We start from the raw sequence: 18,199 nt of genomic DNA, 5'->3' as shown, positions 1-18,199 counted from the left end.
AACATCCCGTCTGGCTTGGGTATTAAGACTATAGGACTGGCCCACTCACTTTTAGATTCCTTAATGACATCTAGTTGCAGCATTAACTGCACTTCCTCCGAGATGGCTTGTCGCCGAGTCTTGGGTTTCTGGTATGGTTTTAACCGGACTTTGGCCTGAGGTTCTGTGACAATGTCATGCTGGATTGTGCAACTGCGTCCAGGGAGGTCCGAGAACACATCTGTGTTCTTACTAATGAACTCCCTGGCCTATTGACCCTGTTTAGAGGAGATGCTGTCAGCAACTTTTACAGAGTCATCTTCCCTTGCATTAGACAAAGGGGCCAGAACCTCTTCCCCTAGAAAACCCGGACACGGGCTGTCTTCCGTAGAGGTCTCCCTTTCCTTCCACGGCTTAAGTAAATTAATATGGTAGACCTGTTCTGGCTTTTGCCGCCCTGGCTGGTGTACATTGCTGTTCACATCTCCAACTTTCCTGAGTACCTTGTAGGGCCCCTGCCACCTAGCCAGGAACTTTTACTGTCCATGGTTGGTACCAGAACCAAAACTCAAAAGATCCAGACCCGAGCCTACCGATTATAGACCTGACTCTGGGCTCACTGAGCTTCCTCCATATGCTCCCTAACAAGAGGCAACACTGCCTCTATCCGTTCTTGCATCTGGGTAACTCAATAACACTTTTATATGGAGTGGGATGTTGCTCCAATGCTTCTTGGTCTACATCCAAGAGACCACAAGGGTGTCTGCCTGGGATACCTCTCGCACAATAAACATGAGATAGGGCAGAAGAAGGTCCCAGTCCTTCCCATTTTAAGCCACCACCATTTTCAACATATTTTTTAATGTTTGGTTAAACCTTTCTACCAGACCGTCTGTTTGGGGATGGTAAATGGATGTCCATGCCTGTTTTATGTGCAGAAACTCAGAGTTCCCTCATCATCTTAGACATAAAAGGGGTCCCCTGATTGGTCAGAACCTCTTTAGGTAGTCCCACTTGGGAGAATGTATGTCGCAGTGGCACCGCCCCTGGGTACCGAGTGACGTAGTCTAGGACGACCAAGATGTGTTGGTGTCCTCTAGTGTACTTCGTTACTGGGCCTACAAAGTCCATAGCAATACGGTCAAACGGTACTTCGATGATCAGGAGAGGGACTACTGAAAAGATGCTGGGGGCTAGTTGCCTGGCAGATCGGGCAAGACTTACAGTATTCATCGACCTCCCTAAACACACTGGGCCAGTAAAACCGTTGTAGAATCCGGTCCTGTGTTTTCTGCATTCCCAGATGACCCCCGAGAACATGTTGGTGGGCTAACTCTAACACGAGTTTGCGATAAGCCTGGGGCACCACCAACTGTTTAATGGGTTCACCCCGCAGCTGGTTTACTCAATACAACATATCCTGCTGAACCACAAAAAACGGGGAAACACAGACACTGCCCAAGCTTGCTGTGGTTCACCATCTACGATTAATACATTTTCCCAGGCTCGGGATAGGGTTGGGTCCCATGGTTGTGCAGTACCAAAATTATCCACGGAGACATTGAGGTCTGCCAGCTCACAACAGCCTCCATTTTGTCGTGGGACATGGGTTGTCATACCGCTGACATACAACCGTGCCCAAAAATGCAAACCAAAAAACATTTTGGCGTTCACGCCAGCCTCACTGCTCATGCCCGCATCATTCACCAATTGTGGGGATTCGCTCTGGTAGTTAGGATAAGTGGGCGCAGTACAGAGGCAAAATACAAATTTGTAATTCAAACTTCAGTGTTTATTCACACATGATGCCAAAAACAAATTGTCACTTTTGCAGTGTTGGTGGGGAGTAGTCACCCACCCAGCACTTTTACTACTCACAGTAAGAGCCGTCCTGGATCAGCTATTACAGTCATGCTAAGTACCAAGGCGTCAAAACACATAAAAAACGGCTCTTACTCCACCGAGGTCAGGAACCTCGGTGACACGTACCTATCATCCAGGATGATTCCTTGTACCTTCTTACAGATATTACAGCTCTTTTTTTTTTTTTTTTCATTGATAGGCCTAGATAAAGATGAAAACAGAAGAGCAATGCTTTGAATAGTGTAATGTGTGATGCTCTAATTTTGTCATTTTCCTTCTCGCCCTCCCCTTCCCTCTCTGGTTGGAGTAAATGGCTGTCTGAAAACGTTAAGATAGGCATTAAGAAAGTCCAAACAAAGTGGAAGTTAAAGAGTCAGGGAAAGAAATAGATTACATTACCCAAATGATATCCAGAAAACCTTTCACCTGTACATAGAATATTCATATGTGTTGTTAGTATGTGATAAAAAGAATTTGATGGAAGTATCCCTTTAAATAAATGTGTCCTGACAACCAACAGAACTTTTAGTGGTTATTAAAAAGTCCATAGACTATTCTCTAAATAACTGATGTTGTCTGCTAAGGTAAATATCTAATTGGGCCTGAGTTATGTGCATGTTTATTTAGGAAGTGACTTTGCTGGTGTATATTCTATACCTTTCAGCAATCATTTCAACACTAAATCCCTGCTGTGGGCTACTGTGTTATTTCAAATGATGTCTTATCTATGCAAGAATGTTTGGGATGGAGAAAACATATGGCTGGAGTACAGCATATTCAGTGTATTCACTTGTTTACAAGCAGGGATGCAGAGTGGGGACATAACGCTTTTGGATACATAGATATTTTTTCAATAAATAAGCCTAACACTTGATACTTAATAAAAAATGTATTTATTCTGAGCCTCAAAATGTTAATGGCTTATTAATGATTTTTTTTTTGTGCAGGTTGTTGATTGATTAGCAAAATCATGGCTAATAATTGCATATAGCCACCTGACCAGTCTGATGCAGCAAATATATTTTATTCTATAAATGTTAGGCCTCTTTCACGCGACCTTTTGGCTTTTTCTGTATTTTGCGGTCCTTTTTTCACGGACCCGTTGTTCCTTTTTTGTTTCCGTTCCGTTTTTCCGTATGGCATATATAGTATACAGTAATTACATAGAAAAAATTAGGCTGGGCATAACATTTTCAATGGATGGTTCCGCAAAAACAGAAAACGGAACGGATACAGAAGACAAACGGAGTAAATTCTGTATGTGTTCTGTTTTTTTTTTTGTGGACCCGTTGACTTGAATGGAGCCACGGAACGTGATTTGCGGGCAATAATAGGACATGTTTCAACGGAACGGAAATACGGAAACGAAATGCATGCGGAGTACATTCCGGTTTTTTTTGCGGAACCATTGAAATTGAATTGTTCCGTATACGGCCCACAAATGGGAAAAAAAATGGTTGTGTGAAAGAGGCCTTATATAGTATATTGCTTAGTTTCATTTCATCATCCTTATTCAAAATTGGACTAATAATAATTAGTGATGAGCGACAGGGGCAATATTCGAATTTGTGATTATTTTCTTGATTGTGAAAATCGGCAATGTAATATGCCCATATTGCGTGCGCAATACAGGCGTAGGTCACTGTTGCTACATTTTTCAAGCTGCTAAAAGTTTCCTGAGACTGGAGAAAATGGTTGGCACGGCAGAACATTGCAATAGCTTTATATACAGATAGAGTGCTCCAATATATTCGAGATTGCGCAAATCAGCAATTAATAATGCGCATATTTTGGCGCAATACGTGAAACTTCACATTTTAGCAGGTCTGACTACATATTACTGATTGGTGCACTAAGTATTGTTGTGAAGTTGTGACACCAAAGCATTGCAAAACCAGTAGAAAACCCTAAAGTAAATAATTTTATGCTGCAATTGTGATTCCAGCTTTGTCGAAAAAACAGGACTACGGCCATTTTCAATGAAAAATTAAGACACTACTCCAAAATAGCCATGAGAAGAGGTGCAGCAAAAGTGCAACAAAACACATGAAAGCCTCTGACTATTTTTTACCTTTATGGAGAAAATGTCATCAGTAATGATAACTATGAAGCCCCTCATGTATATACAACATCTCATCCTGGTAATATCACATCACCCACAGTTCTTTAATAAGTATCAGATATTCTTCGCTAATTGTGCCATGTGCATCATTAGGTAGTGTTCTTAGTACCAGGAAAGTTGCCTCTGAGCGAGTAAAAACTTTAAAAAAAACATCAGTTGCACACCATCATTAAAGGGGATTTCCGGGAGTTTGATATTAATGGTCTATCCTCAGGATAAGTTATCAACATCTGATTGATGGGGTCACTATGGTGAGTGTTGCAGCTGCCTCAAACCTTACCAAGCACAGCATCACACATTGAGGGACATTTATGAAGCCCTATACACCACAATTGTGGCATAAAAAAATTTGCACAATTTCCACTGCGTGTGGGGGCATGGTTTAGCAGAAGAGGAGTGGCTTCCTGCTGCCGCATTTATTTATTTTATGCACTTATATAGCGCTACTATATTCCGCAGCGCTTTACAGACATCAGCATCCAACTGTCCCAAGTGGGGCTCATAATCTAACTTCCCTATCAGTATGTCTTTGGAGTGTGGAAGGAAATCCGAGAACCCGGAGAAAACCCACACAAACAAGAGGAGAACATACAAACTCCATCCAGATGTTGTACTTGGTCAGATTTGAACCTAGGACTCCAGCGCTGCAAGGCACTTGATCCACCGTGCTGCCCATACTATAACTTTCTCCAGAAAGTGGCTGAAGTTAGAGCTGAAGTCTACACCAGCTTGTAGCTGGCATAGACTTCAGTTTCTGGCGCATGGCAGGGCAGAGATGCGCCTGATTTGTTAAGAAGCTTTTGCCTCTTAACAAATCAGGTGCATCTCACACCAGCCCAGGGAGATCAAGACTGGCAGATGAATCCGCCAGTCTTGATATATATGTCCAGGGCTTTTTTCTCAGAGAAAAGGTAGTGGAAACCCCCCCCCCCTCCCCTGGCCACGCCCCTACCCACACCTAGGACCACCCCCTAAAACCGCCCCTTTAGAGAACAGGGATGCAAGTAAAATTTGGGAGGGCTATAAAAGTCCAGCCCAGCAAAGAAACCCCCCAGATGGGGATGGCACTGTTAATGGGGGATCTGGGGATGGCACTGTTAATGGGGGATCTGGGGATGGCACTGTTAATGGGGGAATCTGGGGATGGCACTGTTATGGGGGATCTGTGGATGAGATTCACCGATCCCCCATCCTATAACAGTGCCATCCACAGACCCCCCCATCCTATAACAGTGCCATCCACAGACCCCCCCACCCCATAACTGTGCCATCCACAGACCCCCCCCACCCCATAACAGTGCCATCCACAGACCCCCCCACCCCATAACAGTGCCAATCACAGACCCCCCCACCCCTTAACAGTGCCATCCACACTGCCCGGCCGGGCAGACGAGCGGCAGCGTGACTGACTGACGTCACGTGCCTGCGCTGCCTGCTTCATTCATAAAGTAGGCCGGGCAGGCGCGAGACGTCAGTCTGCCCAGCCGGCCTGCATTACGATATAACAGTAGCCCTGTGAGTAGGATTTATTGAATGTTATACTACAGAGGGGGCAGCATGAATCATTATTAATTGAATTACACATTTTATAACTGTACTGGAGCGGCGGGGCCGGAGCACAGTGAACACACCGGCCCCCAGCTCCTCCTCCCAGTCCGTCCCCGCTGATACATCGCAGCTTGCGATGCTGGGGCATGGCAGGCTGCGATGTCAAAAGGTGGCGGAAGGCCGTTCCAGTGCGTTCCGCCAGAAAAAAAGCCATATAATATGTCCCCCATTTTGTGCCAGTTGTGCTTGGTATTATGGGACTGAATTGCAAATAGGCAATGTGACCAATCAACGCTATGTCAATGACCTAGGAATGGCCGCAGCACTCCAGTGAGTGTCAGTGATAAGTATTGATAACTCAATCACTCTGGACCACCAGAAATATAGAAATACAATCAATTACCCCTTTGTAAAATATGTGATATGCGTAGAAAATTCACAAAATGTGTATAAAGGGGAGTAAAGCCGGAAGTTTAATTTTTTTTTTTTTGTGAGCTCTTGCACACTTACAAACCAATTTTCGAATGTTTTGTATGATTTTATTATTGTTGCTTTTGTGAAAATTCCCTCTCTTTTTGTATTGTTGAGGATAAAAAACGTGAAGTGTGCTGCATTACTTTAATGAACATCTATATTGTGTGTGTATATACAGTCCTGATCAAAAGTTTAAGACCACATGAAAAATGGCAAAAAATCATATTTTACATTATTGGATCTTAACAAGGTTCCAAGTAGAGCCTTAACATGCAACAAGAAGAAATTACAGTGAGACAAAACATTTTTTGAGCATTCAATTAATGTAAAATAACGATTAAACTGAAACAGGCTGTTTTTCAACTGATCCAAATTTTAGGACCACATGCCTTTAAAAGGCCAAATCTGTGCAAAGATGTGGATTCATTGTCATTTTCTGTCAGGTAGTCACACGTTATGATGGCAAAGGCAAAAAAACTCTCCCTTTTTGAACGTGGTGGGGTTGTTGAACTGCATAAGCAGGGTCTCTCACAGCGCGCCATCGCTGCTGAGGTGGGACGCAGTAAGACAGTCATTTGGAATTTCTTAAATGATCCTGAGGGTCATGGAAAAAAATTTCATCAGCACTGAGCGGGAGGATCCAATTGGCTGCCCGTCAAGACACTAGACGATCCTCGACCCAAATTAAGGCCCTTACTGGTGCTGACTGCAGCCCCATAACCATCAAACGGCATCTGAGACTGAAGGGCTTCAAAAAGAAAAAAAAAGTCTTCAAAGACCTCGTCTCCTTGAACGCCACAGAACTGCTCGTTTGGACTTTGCAAGAGAGCACCAAACATGGGACATTCAAAGGTGGAAGAAAGTTTTATTCTTTGATGAGAAAAAATGTAACCTTGATGGTCCTGAAGGTTTCCAACGTTACTGGCATCACAAGCAGATCCCACCTGAGATGTTTTCTACGCGCCACAGTGGAGGGGGCGCCATAATGGTCTGGGGTGCTCGTTCCTTCAATGGAACAATGGTGCTTCAGGAAGTGCAGGGGCGTCAAACGGCCGCTGGCTATGTCCAGATGTTGCAGAGAGCATTACTCAAGACTGAGGGCCCTCGTCTGTGTGGTAACGACTGGGTTTTTCAACAGGACAACGCTACAGTACACAATGCCCGCAGGACAAGAGACTTATTCCAGGAAAATAGCATCACTCTTTTGGCCCATCCTGCATGTTCCCCTGATCTAAATTCAATTGAGAACCTTTGGGGATGGATGGCAAGGGAAGTTTACAAAAATGGACAACAGTTCCAGACAGTAGATGGCCTTCGTGAGGCTGTCTTCACCACTTGGAGAAATGTTCCCACTCGCCTCATGGAAATGCTTGCATCAAGCATGCCGAAACGAATTTTTGCAACGATAAACAATAACGGCGGAGCTACTCGTTACTGATTTCATGGTTGGAAGTTGGATTTCTGTTTTGGGGGGGGGGGGGGGTTTTAGAGGTGTGGTCCTAGACTTTTGATCAGCTGAAAAACAGCCTGTTTCAGTTTATTCGCTGTTTTCATTAAATTGAATGCTCAAAAAATGTTTTGTCTCACTCCCATTTCTTCTTGTTGCATGTTGAAGCTCTACTTGGAACCTAGTTAAGATCCAGCCATGCTTAATATGATTTTTTTTTGCCATTTTTCAAGTGGTCTTAAACTTTTGATCAGGACTGTATATATATATATATATATATATATATATATATACAGGGAGTGCAGAATTATTAGGCAAGTTGTATTTTTGAGGATTAATTTTATTATTGAACAACAACCATGTTCTCAATGAACCCAAAAAACTCATTAATATCAAAGCTGAATATTTTTCGAAGTAGTTTTTAGTTTGTTTTTAGTTTTAGCTATTTTAGGGGGATATCTGTGTGTGCAGGTGACTATTACTGTACATAATTATTAAGCAACTTAACAAAAAACAAATATATACCCATTTCAATTATTTATTTTTACCAGTGAAACCAATATAACATCTCAACATTCACAAATATACATTTCTGACATTCAAAAACAAAACAAAAACAAATCAGTGACCAATATAGCCACCTTTCTTTGCAAGGACACTCAAAAGCCTGCCATCCATGGATTCTGTCAGTGTTTTGATCTGTTCACCAGCAACATTGCGTGCAGCAGCAACCACAGCCTCCCAGACACTGTTCAGAGAGGTGGACTGTTTTCCCTCCTTGTAAATCTCACATTTGATGATGGACCACAGGTTCTCAATGGGGTTCAGATCAGGTGAACAAGGAGGCCATGTCATTAGATTTTCTTCTTTTATACCCTTTCTTGCCAGCAACGTTGTGGAGTACTTGGACGCGTGTGATGGAGCATTGTCCTGCATGAAAATCATGTTTTTCTTACCTTGCAGACTTCTTCCTGTACCACTGCTTGAAGAAGGTGTCTTCCAGAAACTGGCAGTAGGACTGGGAGTTGAGCTTGACTCCATCCTCAACCCAAAAAGGCCCCACAAGCTAATCTTTGATGATACCAGCCCAAACCAGTACTCCACCTCCACCTTGCTGGCGTCTGAGTCGGACTGGAGCTCTCTGCCCTTTACCAATCCAGCCATCTGGCCCATCAAGACTCACTCTCATTTCATCAGTCCATAAAACCTTAGAAAAATCAGTCTTGAGATATTTCTTGGCCCAGTCTTGACGTTTCAGCTTGTGTGTCTTGTTCAGTGGTGGTCGTCTTTCAGCCTTTCTTACCTTGGCCATGTCTCTGAGTATTGCACACCTTGTGCTTTTGGGCACTCCAGTGATGTTGCAGCTCTGAAATATGGCCAAACTGGTGGCAAGTGGCATCTTGGCAGCTGCACGCTTGACTTTTCTCAGTTCATGGGCAGTTATTTTGCGCCTTGGTTTTTCCACACGCTTCTTGCGACCCTGTTGACTATTTTGAATGAAACGCTTGATTGTTCGATGATCACGCTTCAGAAGCTTTGCAATTTTAAGAGTGCTGCATCCCTCTGCAAGATATCTCACTATTTTTGACTTTTCTGAGCCTGTCAAGTCCTTCTTTTGACCCATTTTGCCAAAGGAAATAAAGTTGCCTAATAATTATGCACACCTTATATAGGGTGTTGATGTCATTAGACCACACCCCTTCTCATTACAGAGATGCACATCACCTAATATGCTTAATTGGTAGTAGGCTTTCGAGCCTATACAGCTTGGAGTAAGACAACATGCATAAAGAGGATGATGTGGTCAAAATACTCATTTGCCTAATAATTCTGCACGTAGTGTATATATATATATGACTGTGCACATGCCAGTATGTAAAACTAAATGTTATATTGATTCAACTAAAATTCCACATTCCTGTATAAAAAAAAGAGATCTGCCAAAAATTGATTACAAATATTATTGCTAATATTTTGACTTCATAGAGATATATATTTTACATAAATTTTATCATGTGCTTTAATAAAGAGAATGATTGTAGGAGACAGTATCCCATCTGTGGGACTTTTGAGAGCAGAGTAGAGGAAGGAAGCTTTAAACCCTTTAGGAATATAAAGATCGGTGTGGAAACATAAACTAGTTGTAAGGAAATGTGTTCCTCTGGTCAGTCTTCATAAGCTGTAAAACTACATTTCATGTTTGTTCAGTGATGGCTTCTGTCCTGCGCCAAAAAGGCTAAATACATCACTTCTATTTACAATGAAAACAAAAATCGTCAGTTATGTTCCTGACTTCCATAAAATAGTTTTATGTAGGATCAAAATGTATCCTATAATGTGTTTCACAAACATAATTAATTTGTACGTAGTAGTTGGTTTAGAGAAATAATACATACAAACTAAAATCACACAGTTAGTAATTATATATAATTAAAAACATAATAATCATTACAGCCAATGATTGCTCAAGATTGGTTAGATGTTGAATACATACCCAAGATTAACATGCTACTTAACTTGGATCAGCCCTAGCTTAATTTGAGAAACTTTGGGCTTCTTGGATTGATACCTCTGGATTGGCGTCCCGGGAACTTCAGAGATATCATCTGGGCCTAGTATGATTGGTATTAATGATGACACTTTGTACTTATGGTTTGCAGTCCTCTAAGTGGCTCGATGTCTGTATTCCCTTTTTTTGGTGGAGGCGAGCTGTGCCCAGCACCCACCGAAACTATTGTTGTAAACCTCATTGTTAATTTCCTGTGTACTGGAGGGGAGGTGCATATGTACTTACTATTGCTGTGACGGCGACATCACAATATAGGACTGTGGTGGATGGAGAGCATCTTCTGGACATGTAGAGGGGGGAGGGGCTGGGGTTATTCTCTGCCTTTTGCTATGTTTCATAAGCCATGTCCTCTTGTTGGGCAAATCTTCTGTGCTGTCCGCATACAGGTCCTGTCCATAAGATGGCCACTGATGGAGGGTCGTGTAACCAGACACATCACTCAGCTTCCTTCATTCAAACATACTGCACCTGGACTAAACTCCAGTGCAAGTGCAGTGTATCTAAATGAATTAGACTGAGTGATGACTCTCCATCAGTAGACATTTTATGAACAAGACCAACATGAGGTCAGGACAAGACTTTCCCAACAAGGGCGCATGGCTTATAAAATATAGAAAATGGTGCATAATGTCAACAAAGGCTATATTAGGTGCCATATAGTCATCTTACATACACATCAGATAACAGTAGCCAGAAAGGGGTCAAATCCTTTAATTTCATAGTATATCAGGGGAATGAGGTTGGTTGCACCTTGATGTTTTGTTTCTTCAAAGTGATCATTGTGAGCACTGCGGCTATACCCATGTAATTATTGGCACACAAATGCTGTAATGCACAGTTGTACTAATTCTGAAAATGGCAGGACTAGGAAAAATTGAAATTCTGACAATTAGCTCTCACAGTGCCATGATCAGATGTCATCATGCCACTTTATAATGTCTGGAGGGGGTCCTATGGCTTCACTATGGATATAGCTTGATATGTATCCATGGCTATTTCTTGTAAAAGCCGGTGGCATACACTAACAATTGTCTGTGCAAATTTCTATATACAGGCACAATACTGCATGCTTGGTATACAAAAATAAAAAAGACACAACACATTTTGTTAAAATAAAATAAAATAAACTCTATTTCAAAACACTACAATAACTTCAAGATACTGTATTTGCTACCTCCTTAACCAACACAATGTGACCTATAAATATACTGCATGTCAGTGATGAAAAAAAAAACTGGCAAAATAGTGTATATTTGTTTGTCCTGCTAAAATACAATTATTAAAATATAAATTATAACATACTGTATGTGTACCCCCAAATCTCCATGTGGAAACTATGAATTGTAAAGCTAAAAACAAGACTCCATATTGCTTCCCTGATCCATAAATAATATATATATATATATATATATATATATATATATATAAAATATAGATTAGTTCCAGAATAGTGAGATGAAAATGCCAAAATTTTGTGCGGTTGCAGATCTGAATTGTTAGATGACCTGTCACCACAAAATACAATGCAATATGAAAGCACCATGTTATAGAGCAAGATTGATATATATTTTTTTGGGAAAAGATTCAGTAAAACATAAATTTATACATGTAAACCTTAACTTTTTTTACTACCTATGAACAGTTATCGTTACAGGGGGGAGGTGTTATCAGTGACTCATAGCTATCTCTGTATACACAATGCTATGAATCACCCCTCCCTTCTGTACCAATAGCTGTCCACAGGAGGTGGAAAAATATACTGTATAAATTACAGGTTATACTGAATCTTTTCCTTAAAATATACCAGTCTGTCAGCTCTGCAACTGCTCCCCCTCTTTCTCTAGACTGAAGGGGAGATAGACGGCTGCTTTACCTGCTCATATCTCTAGATACATAGCAGCTAGAGACATGGGCTTTGTCTTGTTTGAAAGCTGGCAGAGAACTAATATACATACTTTATTTACTATTATTATATAGTTGCCAACTGTCCTGAATATGCCCGGAATTTCAGAGAAAGTCCTGGCAAATTCAGGCTGTCCCAGGGCTATTGATAAACTGGCATTTCTAGGTGGAGTTGGGGCATTCCTTGAAGCAAGGTTTCAGATGCCCTGAATTTACCAACCTAAACGTTGTTAAATATGTTATTATCCTTATATACTCTTGTTTTATATCTTTATTTTATCAACAAACAAAAAGGTTTTTCCAAGATTTTAATACTGATGACCTATCCTCAGGATAAGGCTATTTTCACCCTTGTGGCAGTGTGATCCGGCGGGCAGTTCCATCGTCGGAACTGCCCGCCGGATCCACCAATCTGGGTGTGACTGAAAGCAGTTGTGAAACGGATCTGTCTCACAAATGCATTGCAAGAACGGATCCATCTCTCCACTTGTCATGCAGAAAGACGGATCCGTCTTGTATTTTTGTTCTCATTTTTACTGGTCTGCCCATGCGCAGGCCGTAAGGACGGATCCGGCATTCCGGCATTTTTCCCCATGGGAATGTATTAGTGCCGGATCCGGCATTCAAAATGCGCATGCGCAGACAGGTAAAAATGAGAAAAAAAATACAAGACGGCATTCAGGCAAGTCTTCAGTTTTTTTCGCCGGAGCGAGCATTTATCTTTTGCCTGATCAGTCAAAACGACTGAACTGAAGACGTCCTGATGCATCCTGAACGGATTACTCTCCATTTAGAATGCATGGGGATATACCTTATCAGTTCTTTTCCGGTATAGAGCCCCTGTGACGGAACTCTATGCCGGAAAAGAAAAACGCTAGTGTGAAAGTACCCTAAGTAATCAGTATCTGATGAGTGGGGGTCTGACACCCGGGACCCCCGCTGATCAGCTGTATGAGAAGGCACTGGCACTCCTGTCCTTTCGGAGCTTACCAAGCACAGTGCCTTACATTGTATAGTGGCTGTGTTTGGTATCACACTCAGCTTCATTCACTTCAATGGACTGAGCTGTGACTAGACCACATGACCAATAAATGTGTCATCACTGGCTTAGGGAAAGCAGCAAGAAGCCCACAGTCTTCTCAAGCTGATTCAGCTGATTCAGGGTCCTTGGTGTTGGAGCTCCACCGATCAGATACTGCTGACCTATCCAGATGATAGGTCATCAGTAGAGATGAGAGAATTGAATCCCATGAAGTGGAATTCTATCCGAATTTTAGGATCCGAATTTCCTCGTGCTTCATGTCAGCGAATCGATTTAACCTGAAATAGTATAAAAAAAAACTTAAAAAAAACTTACCTCCTCCATGTGTTCGCGACGGGCCGCCAGCCTCCATCTTGCTTGAAGATCTCAGACAAAATCCTGTGCGGCGCAAGATTACATCATCAGCTGGGGTGATGACGTAGTCTCGTGCCGCGCAGGATTTCGGCCGAGATATTCAAGCAAGATGGCGGCAGCTGGCCCGCGAGCAAATGGAGGCGGTAAGTTTGATTTCATATTTTTTTCATTGTTAATTTTACACTTAGATGTCACAATCATGTATAAATGCGGCATCTGAGGGGTACAATAACGAGGGGCGGCGCTTTTGTAGCTCCCTGTCATTGCACCCACTACTTACAAAAAATGTGCTTCGTAACAAAGTAATTCGTCACAAATCAATTTTTTGGGTGATATTTGGCGAATCAGCCAAATTGAATTTTTAAGAAATTCGCTCATCTCTAGTCATGAGTATTAAAATGTCGGAAAACCCTTTAAATCAAAGACACCCAAGTAAAGATGTGCGCCAAAACAGATCAGTGTGCTTTTGCTTGCTTTCGTCATCTTCCTTTTGTTTATCACACTATTCCCCTGCTATATTACCTTGTCAGACTTTCCCTGCTTTAACATATCAGTCTACATATCTTTCATGAAAGAACTTATATAAGACTATACTGTTTATTATGTAGGATTATATTGCTTAACTTTATTATCCGTTCAGGTCAAAGAGAGGTCTGTAAGAAGCATATATTTTCTTCATTTATTGCTCATATTTCAGGAAATAATCTTAATCTTTTTTTAATGCATCCTATGTATATTTTCAAGTGCTTTAGAGATGATGGACGATGAGCCTGGTGTATGCAAGAATAATGGGCTGACAAGACAGCGGTTTGGATTACCACCTTTCTATTTCGATGACTTATAGTTTGCTGGGTGTTAAGCAGGCATATCTAATATCACACACTCGTGTCATTGAAATATGACTAGAGAAAGTTCCCATAATTAATTTTAGCGTAACTGTAAAAAAATAATTTTGAAACGGTTGTAGTTCTATTCTGTTTCAATCCAATTTCATTCTATAAATCACCAGGAAATAATAAAAAAATATGCCAGGGACTAAGGTTCTTCAACAATAACTTACTTTGCCATTTTGCCATTATCTATAGGAAAAGCCATACCAGTGCTCAGAATGCAATAAGGCTTTCAGCCAGAAGCGAGGACTTGATGAGCACATGAGGACGCACACTGGAGAGAAACCATTCCAATGTGATGTATGTTTTACAGTAGCCTTTACTTATCATGTATTATTTAAATAGTACTGATACAGTCTTCAGAGCCCTTTACAGCATGTGTCAGAGGGATTGAAGTCTGGGGCTTTAATAAAGACAATGGCCTAACTTCCTATGTTATATGCTTTGTTTTATGAATTTATAACTTCAGCAGAAGATAGATAGATAGATATCACTATTAGTTAGCAACTCTGTTTTCTAGGATACCAAAGTTTTTTTTGTTTTGTGTTTTCATTTTTCTTCCCTATTCTTCCCTATTTTTAACTATTCTTACACTATTTGTCTAAATAGTGTAAAAATGTAAACTTATATTTTTAAGTTTTTTATATATATTTTTTAGCAGTTTTTTATGGTATTAAAACTCATATTCGAGCCTACAAACCCCCTTTTTTTTTTTTTTATTCTGAACCCTCATGGGTCTTTTAAACCAATGATTTGAGAAGAATTGATAATTTCTTATGTCGGCTTGCCACCTGCCGGCCAAAATAAGAGATGCAGCTTCAATACCATGGGTCTCTTCAGAGAGACCCAGCGTATTGAAACCAATTACCGGCATCCTCATTGGCCACAGAGGATGCCTGTAAGAAGCTTGTGCTTCTGAGTTTTTTCCCTATAGATGTCGTGATCTCACTTGATCAAGGCATTTAAAGGCTTTAATGACTGTGATCGGCATTATTGCCAGTCGCTGTCATTAACCGCGGCTCTCTGCTGTTTGAAACAGTGGAGACCTGTCAGTCATGACGCATGCTGCACAGGGAAGTAAGCACCATGTTTGCACTTTGCTCCAGCGCCATACATGTACAGCGCTGGTAGTGAACGGGTTAAAGTGTAACTGTTGTTTCAGTTTATTTTTAATATTATATAGGGACAGGAATAGTAAACATTTTTTTATATATTTTATTAGGGAAAGATGTTTCTTTGTATATAGTAAACCGGGTGTAGAGAGTCTTCTTAACAAACTTCTAACTGAGCTTTGCTAAGGAGAGACTACTGTTCTACTGAGCACTGAAGACGCCTGTGTATAACATACAGAAGCTTCCATTCTGCTGCCTCTTGTCACTACCTCTGTCCTTGACTATGTATATGTGCCGTAACTATCACTAACTATCACCTTGCCTATCTGACTTGTTACACACAGGCATCTTCATTGCTCAGTAGAATGCTGAAGACAGACTGTCCTTAGTAACGCTGAGTCACAGCCTTGCTAAGAAGACTCTTTACAACTTTTTCTAGTCCCTTATAAAGTATATTGCAGAAAAACATTCAAAGTTTAACATCCCTGTTCCCATAATGTATTAAAACGAAATAAACTAAAACGGCAGTTATGCTTTTATAGCATTTATACATGGACACATACTGTATTCTACTGTTATTTCTTTAATTCTTTCTGTTTATTTTTAAATAACTTAATTAGCCAATGTCAAACAATATGAAGTTACTTGAACTTACACATGAATGATTAGAATTACAAATTGTACTTCTTTTAATTATGCCATGTGATACCTATTTTTCAGGTTTGTGACCTATCATTCTCACTCAAAAAAATGTTGATCCGACACAAGCTGACCCATAATCCAAATCGTCCTATGGCAGAGTGCCAGCTTTGCCACAAAAAGTTTACAAGAAATGACTACCTCAAGGTGCATATGGAGAATGTGCATGGAGAGACCGACAGTTAGTTTGCAGCTACCAGAGCTTCTACCATGAAATTTGTTTACTTGGACGGTACACAACAGAGTTTCATGAGACATACCGTATTTGTTAAATTGACTTCATCATGGCTCTGCATTTTTGTGGAGCTACGACAAGTATGCTGGATCTTATATATTTCAGGTGGCTCAACCAACAGACTACCAAAGAATTAGGTGCACTCTCCTATGGCGACACCCCCGCCAATGTAGTTGCAAAGGGAACTAGTATAGTAGTGGATGGCACTCTAAAATTATGTGCTTTATATGGAAAAAGATATCTATTTCCAAGATATTTCCTTCAAAGAAGCAATTTTATTTATAAAAACTATATAAGAATGTTCTAATGAAAATAAAAGATAAAAATATATAATAAAAAAAGGGAAATAGTAAAAGGGAAATAATAAAACCAATACTTTATCTGTCTATATCCTTATTCAGGCATAGATTTGCCTATAATATTGCGATTACCAATAATGTATGCAGGGATTCAATGATAATTCATAAGGATATAGAGTACTCAATCATCACAGTACACATAATCACATGTTCCGCTGGGTACATAAAATCACATGTTACACTGAATACATATGTTTTTTTACTGGATACAAAACGTTCCCGCTGAGTATACAAAATTGTGTTGAATACAAAAAAAAAAATTCTGCTGAATACAAAAATTTCTGCTGAATAAAAAACTATTACTGGATATAAAGAAAAGGTTTGTCCATGTGTATCCTAGTATTTGGCCAAAAATCGGCGTATTTAGTTGTAGTTAGTTACTCCAGGTACTCACTTGATAAAATTATGTAAATGTGGGCCAAAATACTGTTACAAATAATGTCATATTAGTAGTGTATGTATGGGTGTTGTTGGCAGCCATTCAGTTAGTATTTTAGGGGACAGAAGGGATGGATAATGCTTGAAACGTTTCATTATTACTGAATGGAACAAGTAATTTACATAGGATACGACTAAACTATGTGTATTATAATGTGAAGTTATGCTACAATATTGAAGTTCAGATCTTCTGTACTGTAGTGGTCCCATAACCATTGACAAAATCATTACATTAATAATAACTGAAATGTTTGTGGCGTGGAAAATGGTTCACTATATATTCCTAACCTAAGTCTTCAGTATGTATTTTGTCTGTTCTGTATTATTCCTTTGCCTTGTCTTTTAAGCAGTTTATAAAATATTATCTTTTTTTACTGTTTGATTTGTGTTTTTACTTTTGTTTTGTCTGTAATATTCAGTATTGAGAGAATTCATTGCTCTCCGAGCTTATACTTTGTAAACTGAATACGAATGTGCTAGGACCCCAGTAAAGGAAAAGTGTAATGACAGCAGCTAGCTTTTTATAATGAGTTCTACGGTTCTTGCTTTTCATGATAACATTTACAGTAAGTACTAAACAGTTTTACATATATTTCTAAGCATGCATAAATAACAAACCAGTGGACAGTTTTTACACTAATAGTAATCTCCTTCCCCAAAGATTCAGTATGTTGCCTTAACTTCCCAAGACAGTGTAACTTGATCGTACCCCTCGTAGCACCCAGCACCTCATCCCATGCTCTAAAGTTCTTCTCGAACCATAGCTCTTGTGAGAGAAGGTTTCATGCCTGAGTTATATGGTAACTACAGCTCCCATTAGTATGAATTTTGTTAGTTACTTTGGTAGCTTAAAGGCATTATCCAGTGATTAAAGGGAATGTATTATCAGAAAATGACCTATTGTTTAAAATCACATTTTTATGTTAAATACATTTTAAGAATTTTGGGTGATTTTTTTTTTTTAAGTTTAATAAATAAACATAATACTGCAGCTTTCACTTCACATATTTCTGGTTTGCTGTTATAATATAAGCTTTCTTGTCTTTTGAGAGCAGCTACATGGGCCATAGACACAATGGACAGGAACAGACCTCTGACATCTATGGGAGATTATTTTACGCATGCTTTATGACCTGTGTAGAGGTCAGGCGGGAGTAGATAAGCTG

At 40.2% G+C, this 18,199-nt stretch overlaps 1 protein-coding gene across 7 annotated transcripts in view; it reads left to right on the top strand.

Annotated features, from left to right (window-relative positions):
- PRDM5 (PR/SET domain 5) overlaps positions 1 to 17,407 on the top strand; it is a 275,642-nt gene extending 258,235 nt beyond the window's left edge. For all 7 annotated transcript variants that reach the window (XM_044270343.1, XM_044270578.1, XM_044270496.1 and 4 more), the window contains 2 exons: positions 14,386 to 14,490; positions 16,023 to 17,407. In XM_044270343.1, coding sequence (XP_044126278.1) covers positions 14,386 to 14,490; positions 16,023 to 16,187 — 270 coding nt within the window. In that variant the 3' untranslated portion in view covers positions 16,188 to 17,407. The remainder of the gene's footprint in view (positions 1 to 14,385; positions 14,491 to 16,022) is intronic.
- Positions 17,408 to 18,199: the final 792 nt, after the last annotated feature.

This window comes from Bufo gargarizans, chromosome 1 (assembly GCF_014858855.1).
Source record: "Bufo gargarizans isolate SCDJY-AF-19 chromosome 1, ASM1485885v1, whole genome shotgun sequence".
NCBI classification, from domain to species: domain Eukaryota; kingdom Metazoa; phylum Chordata; class Amphibia; order Anura; family Bufonidae; genus Bufo; species Bufo gargarizans.
The sequence above is the reverse complement of the archived record's forward strand: the minus strand, read 5'-3'. Positions and strand labels throughout refer to the sequence as shown.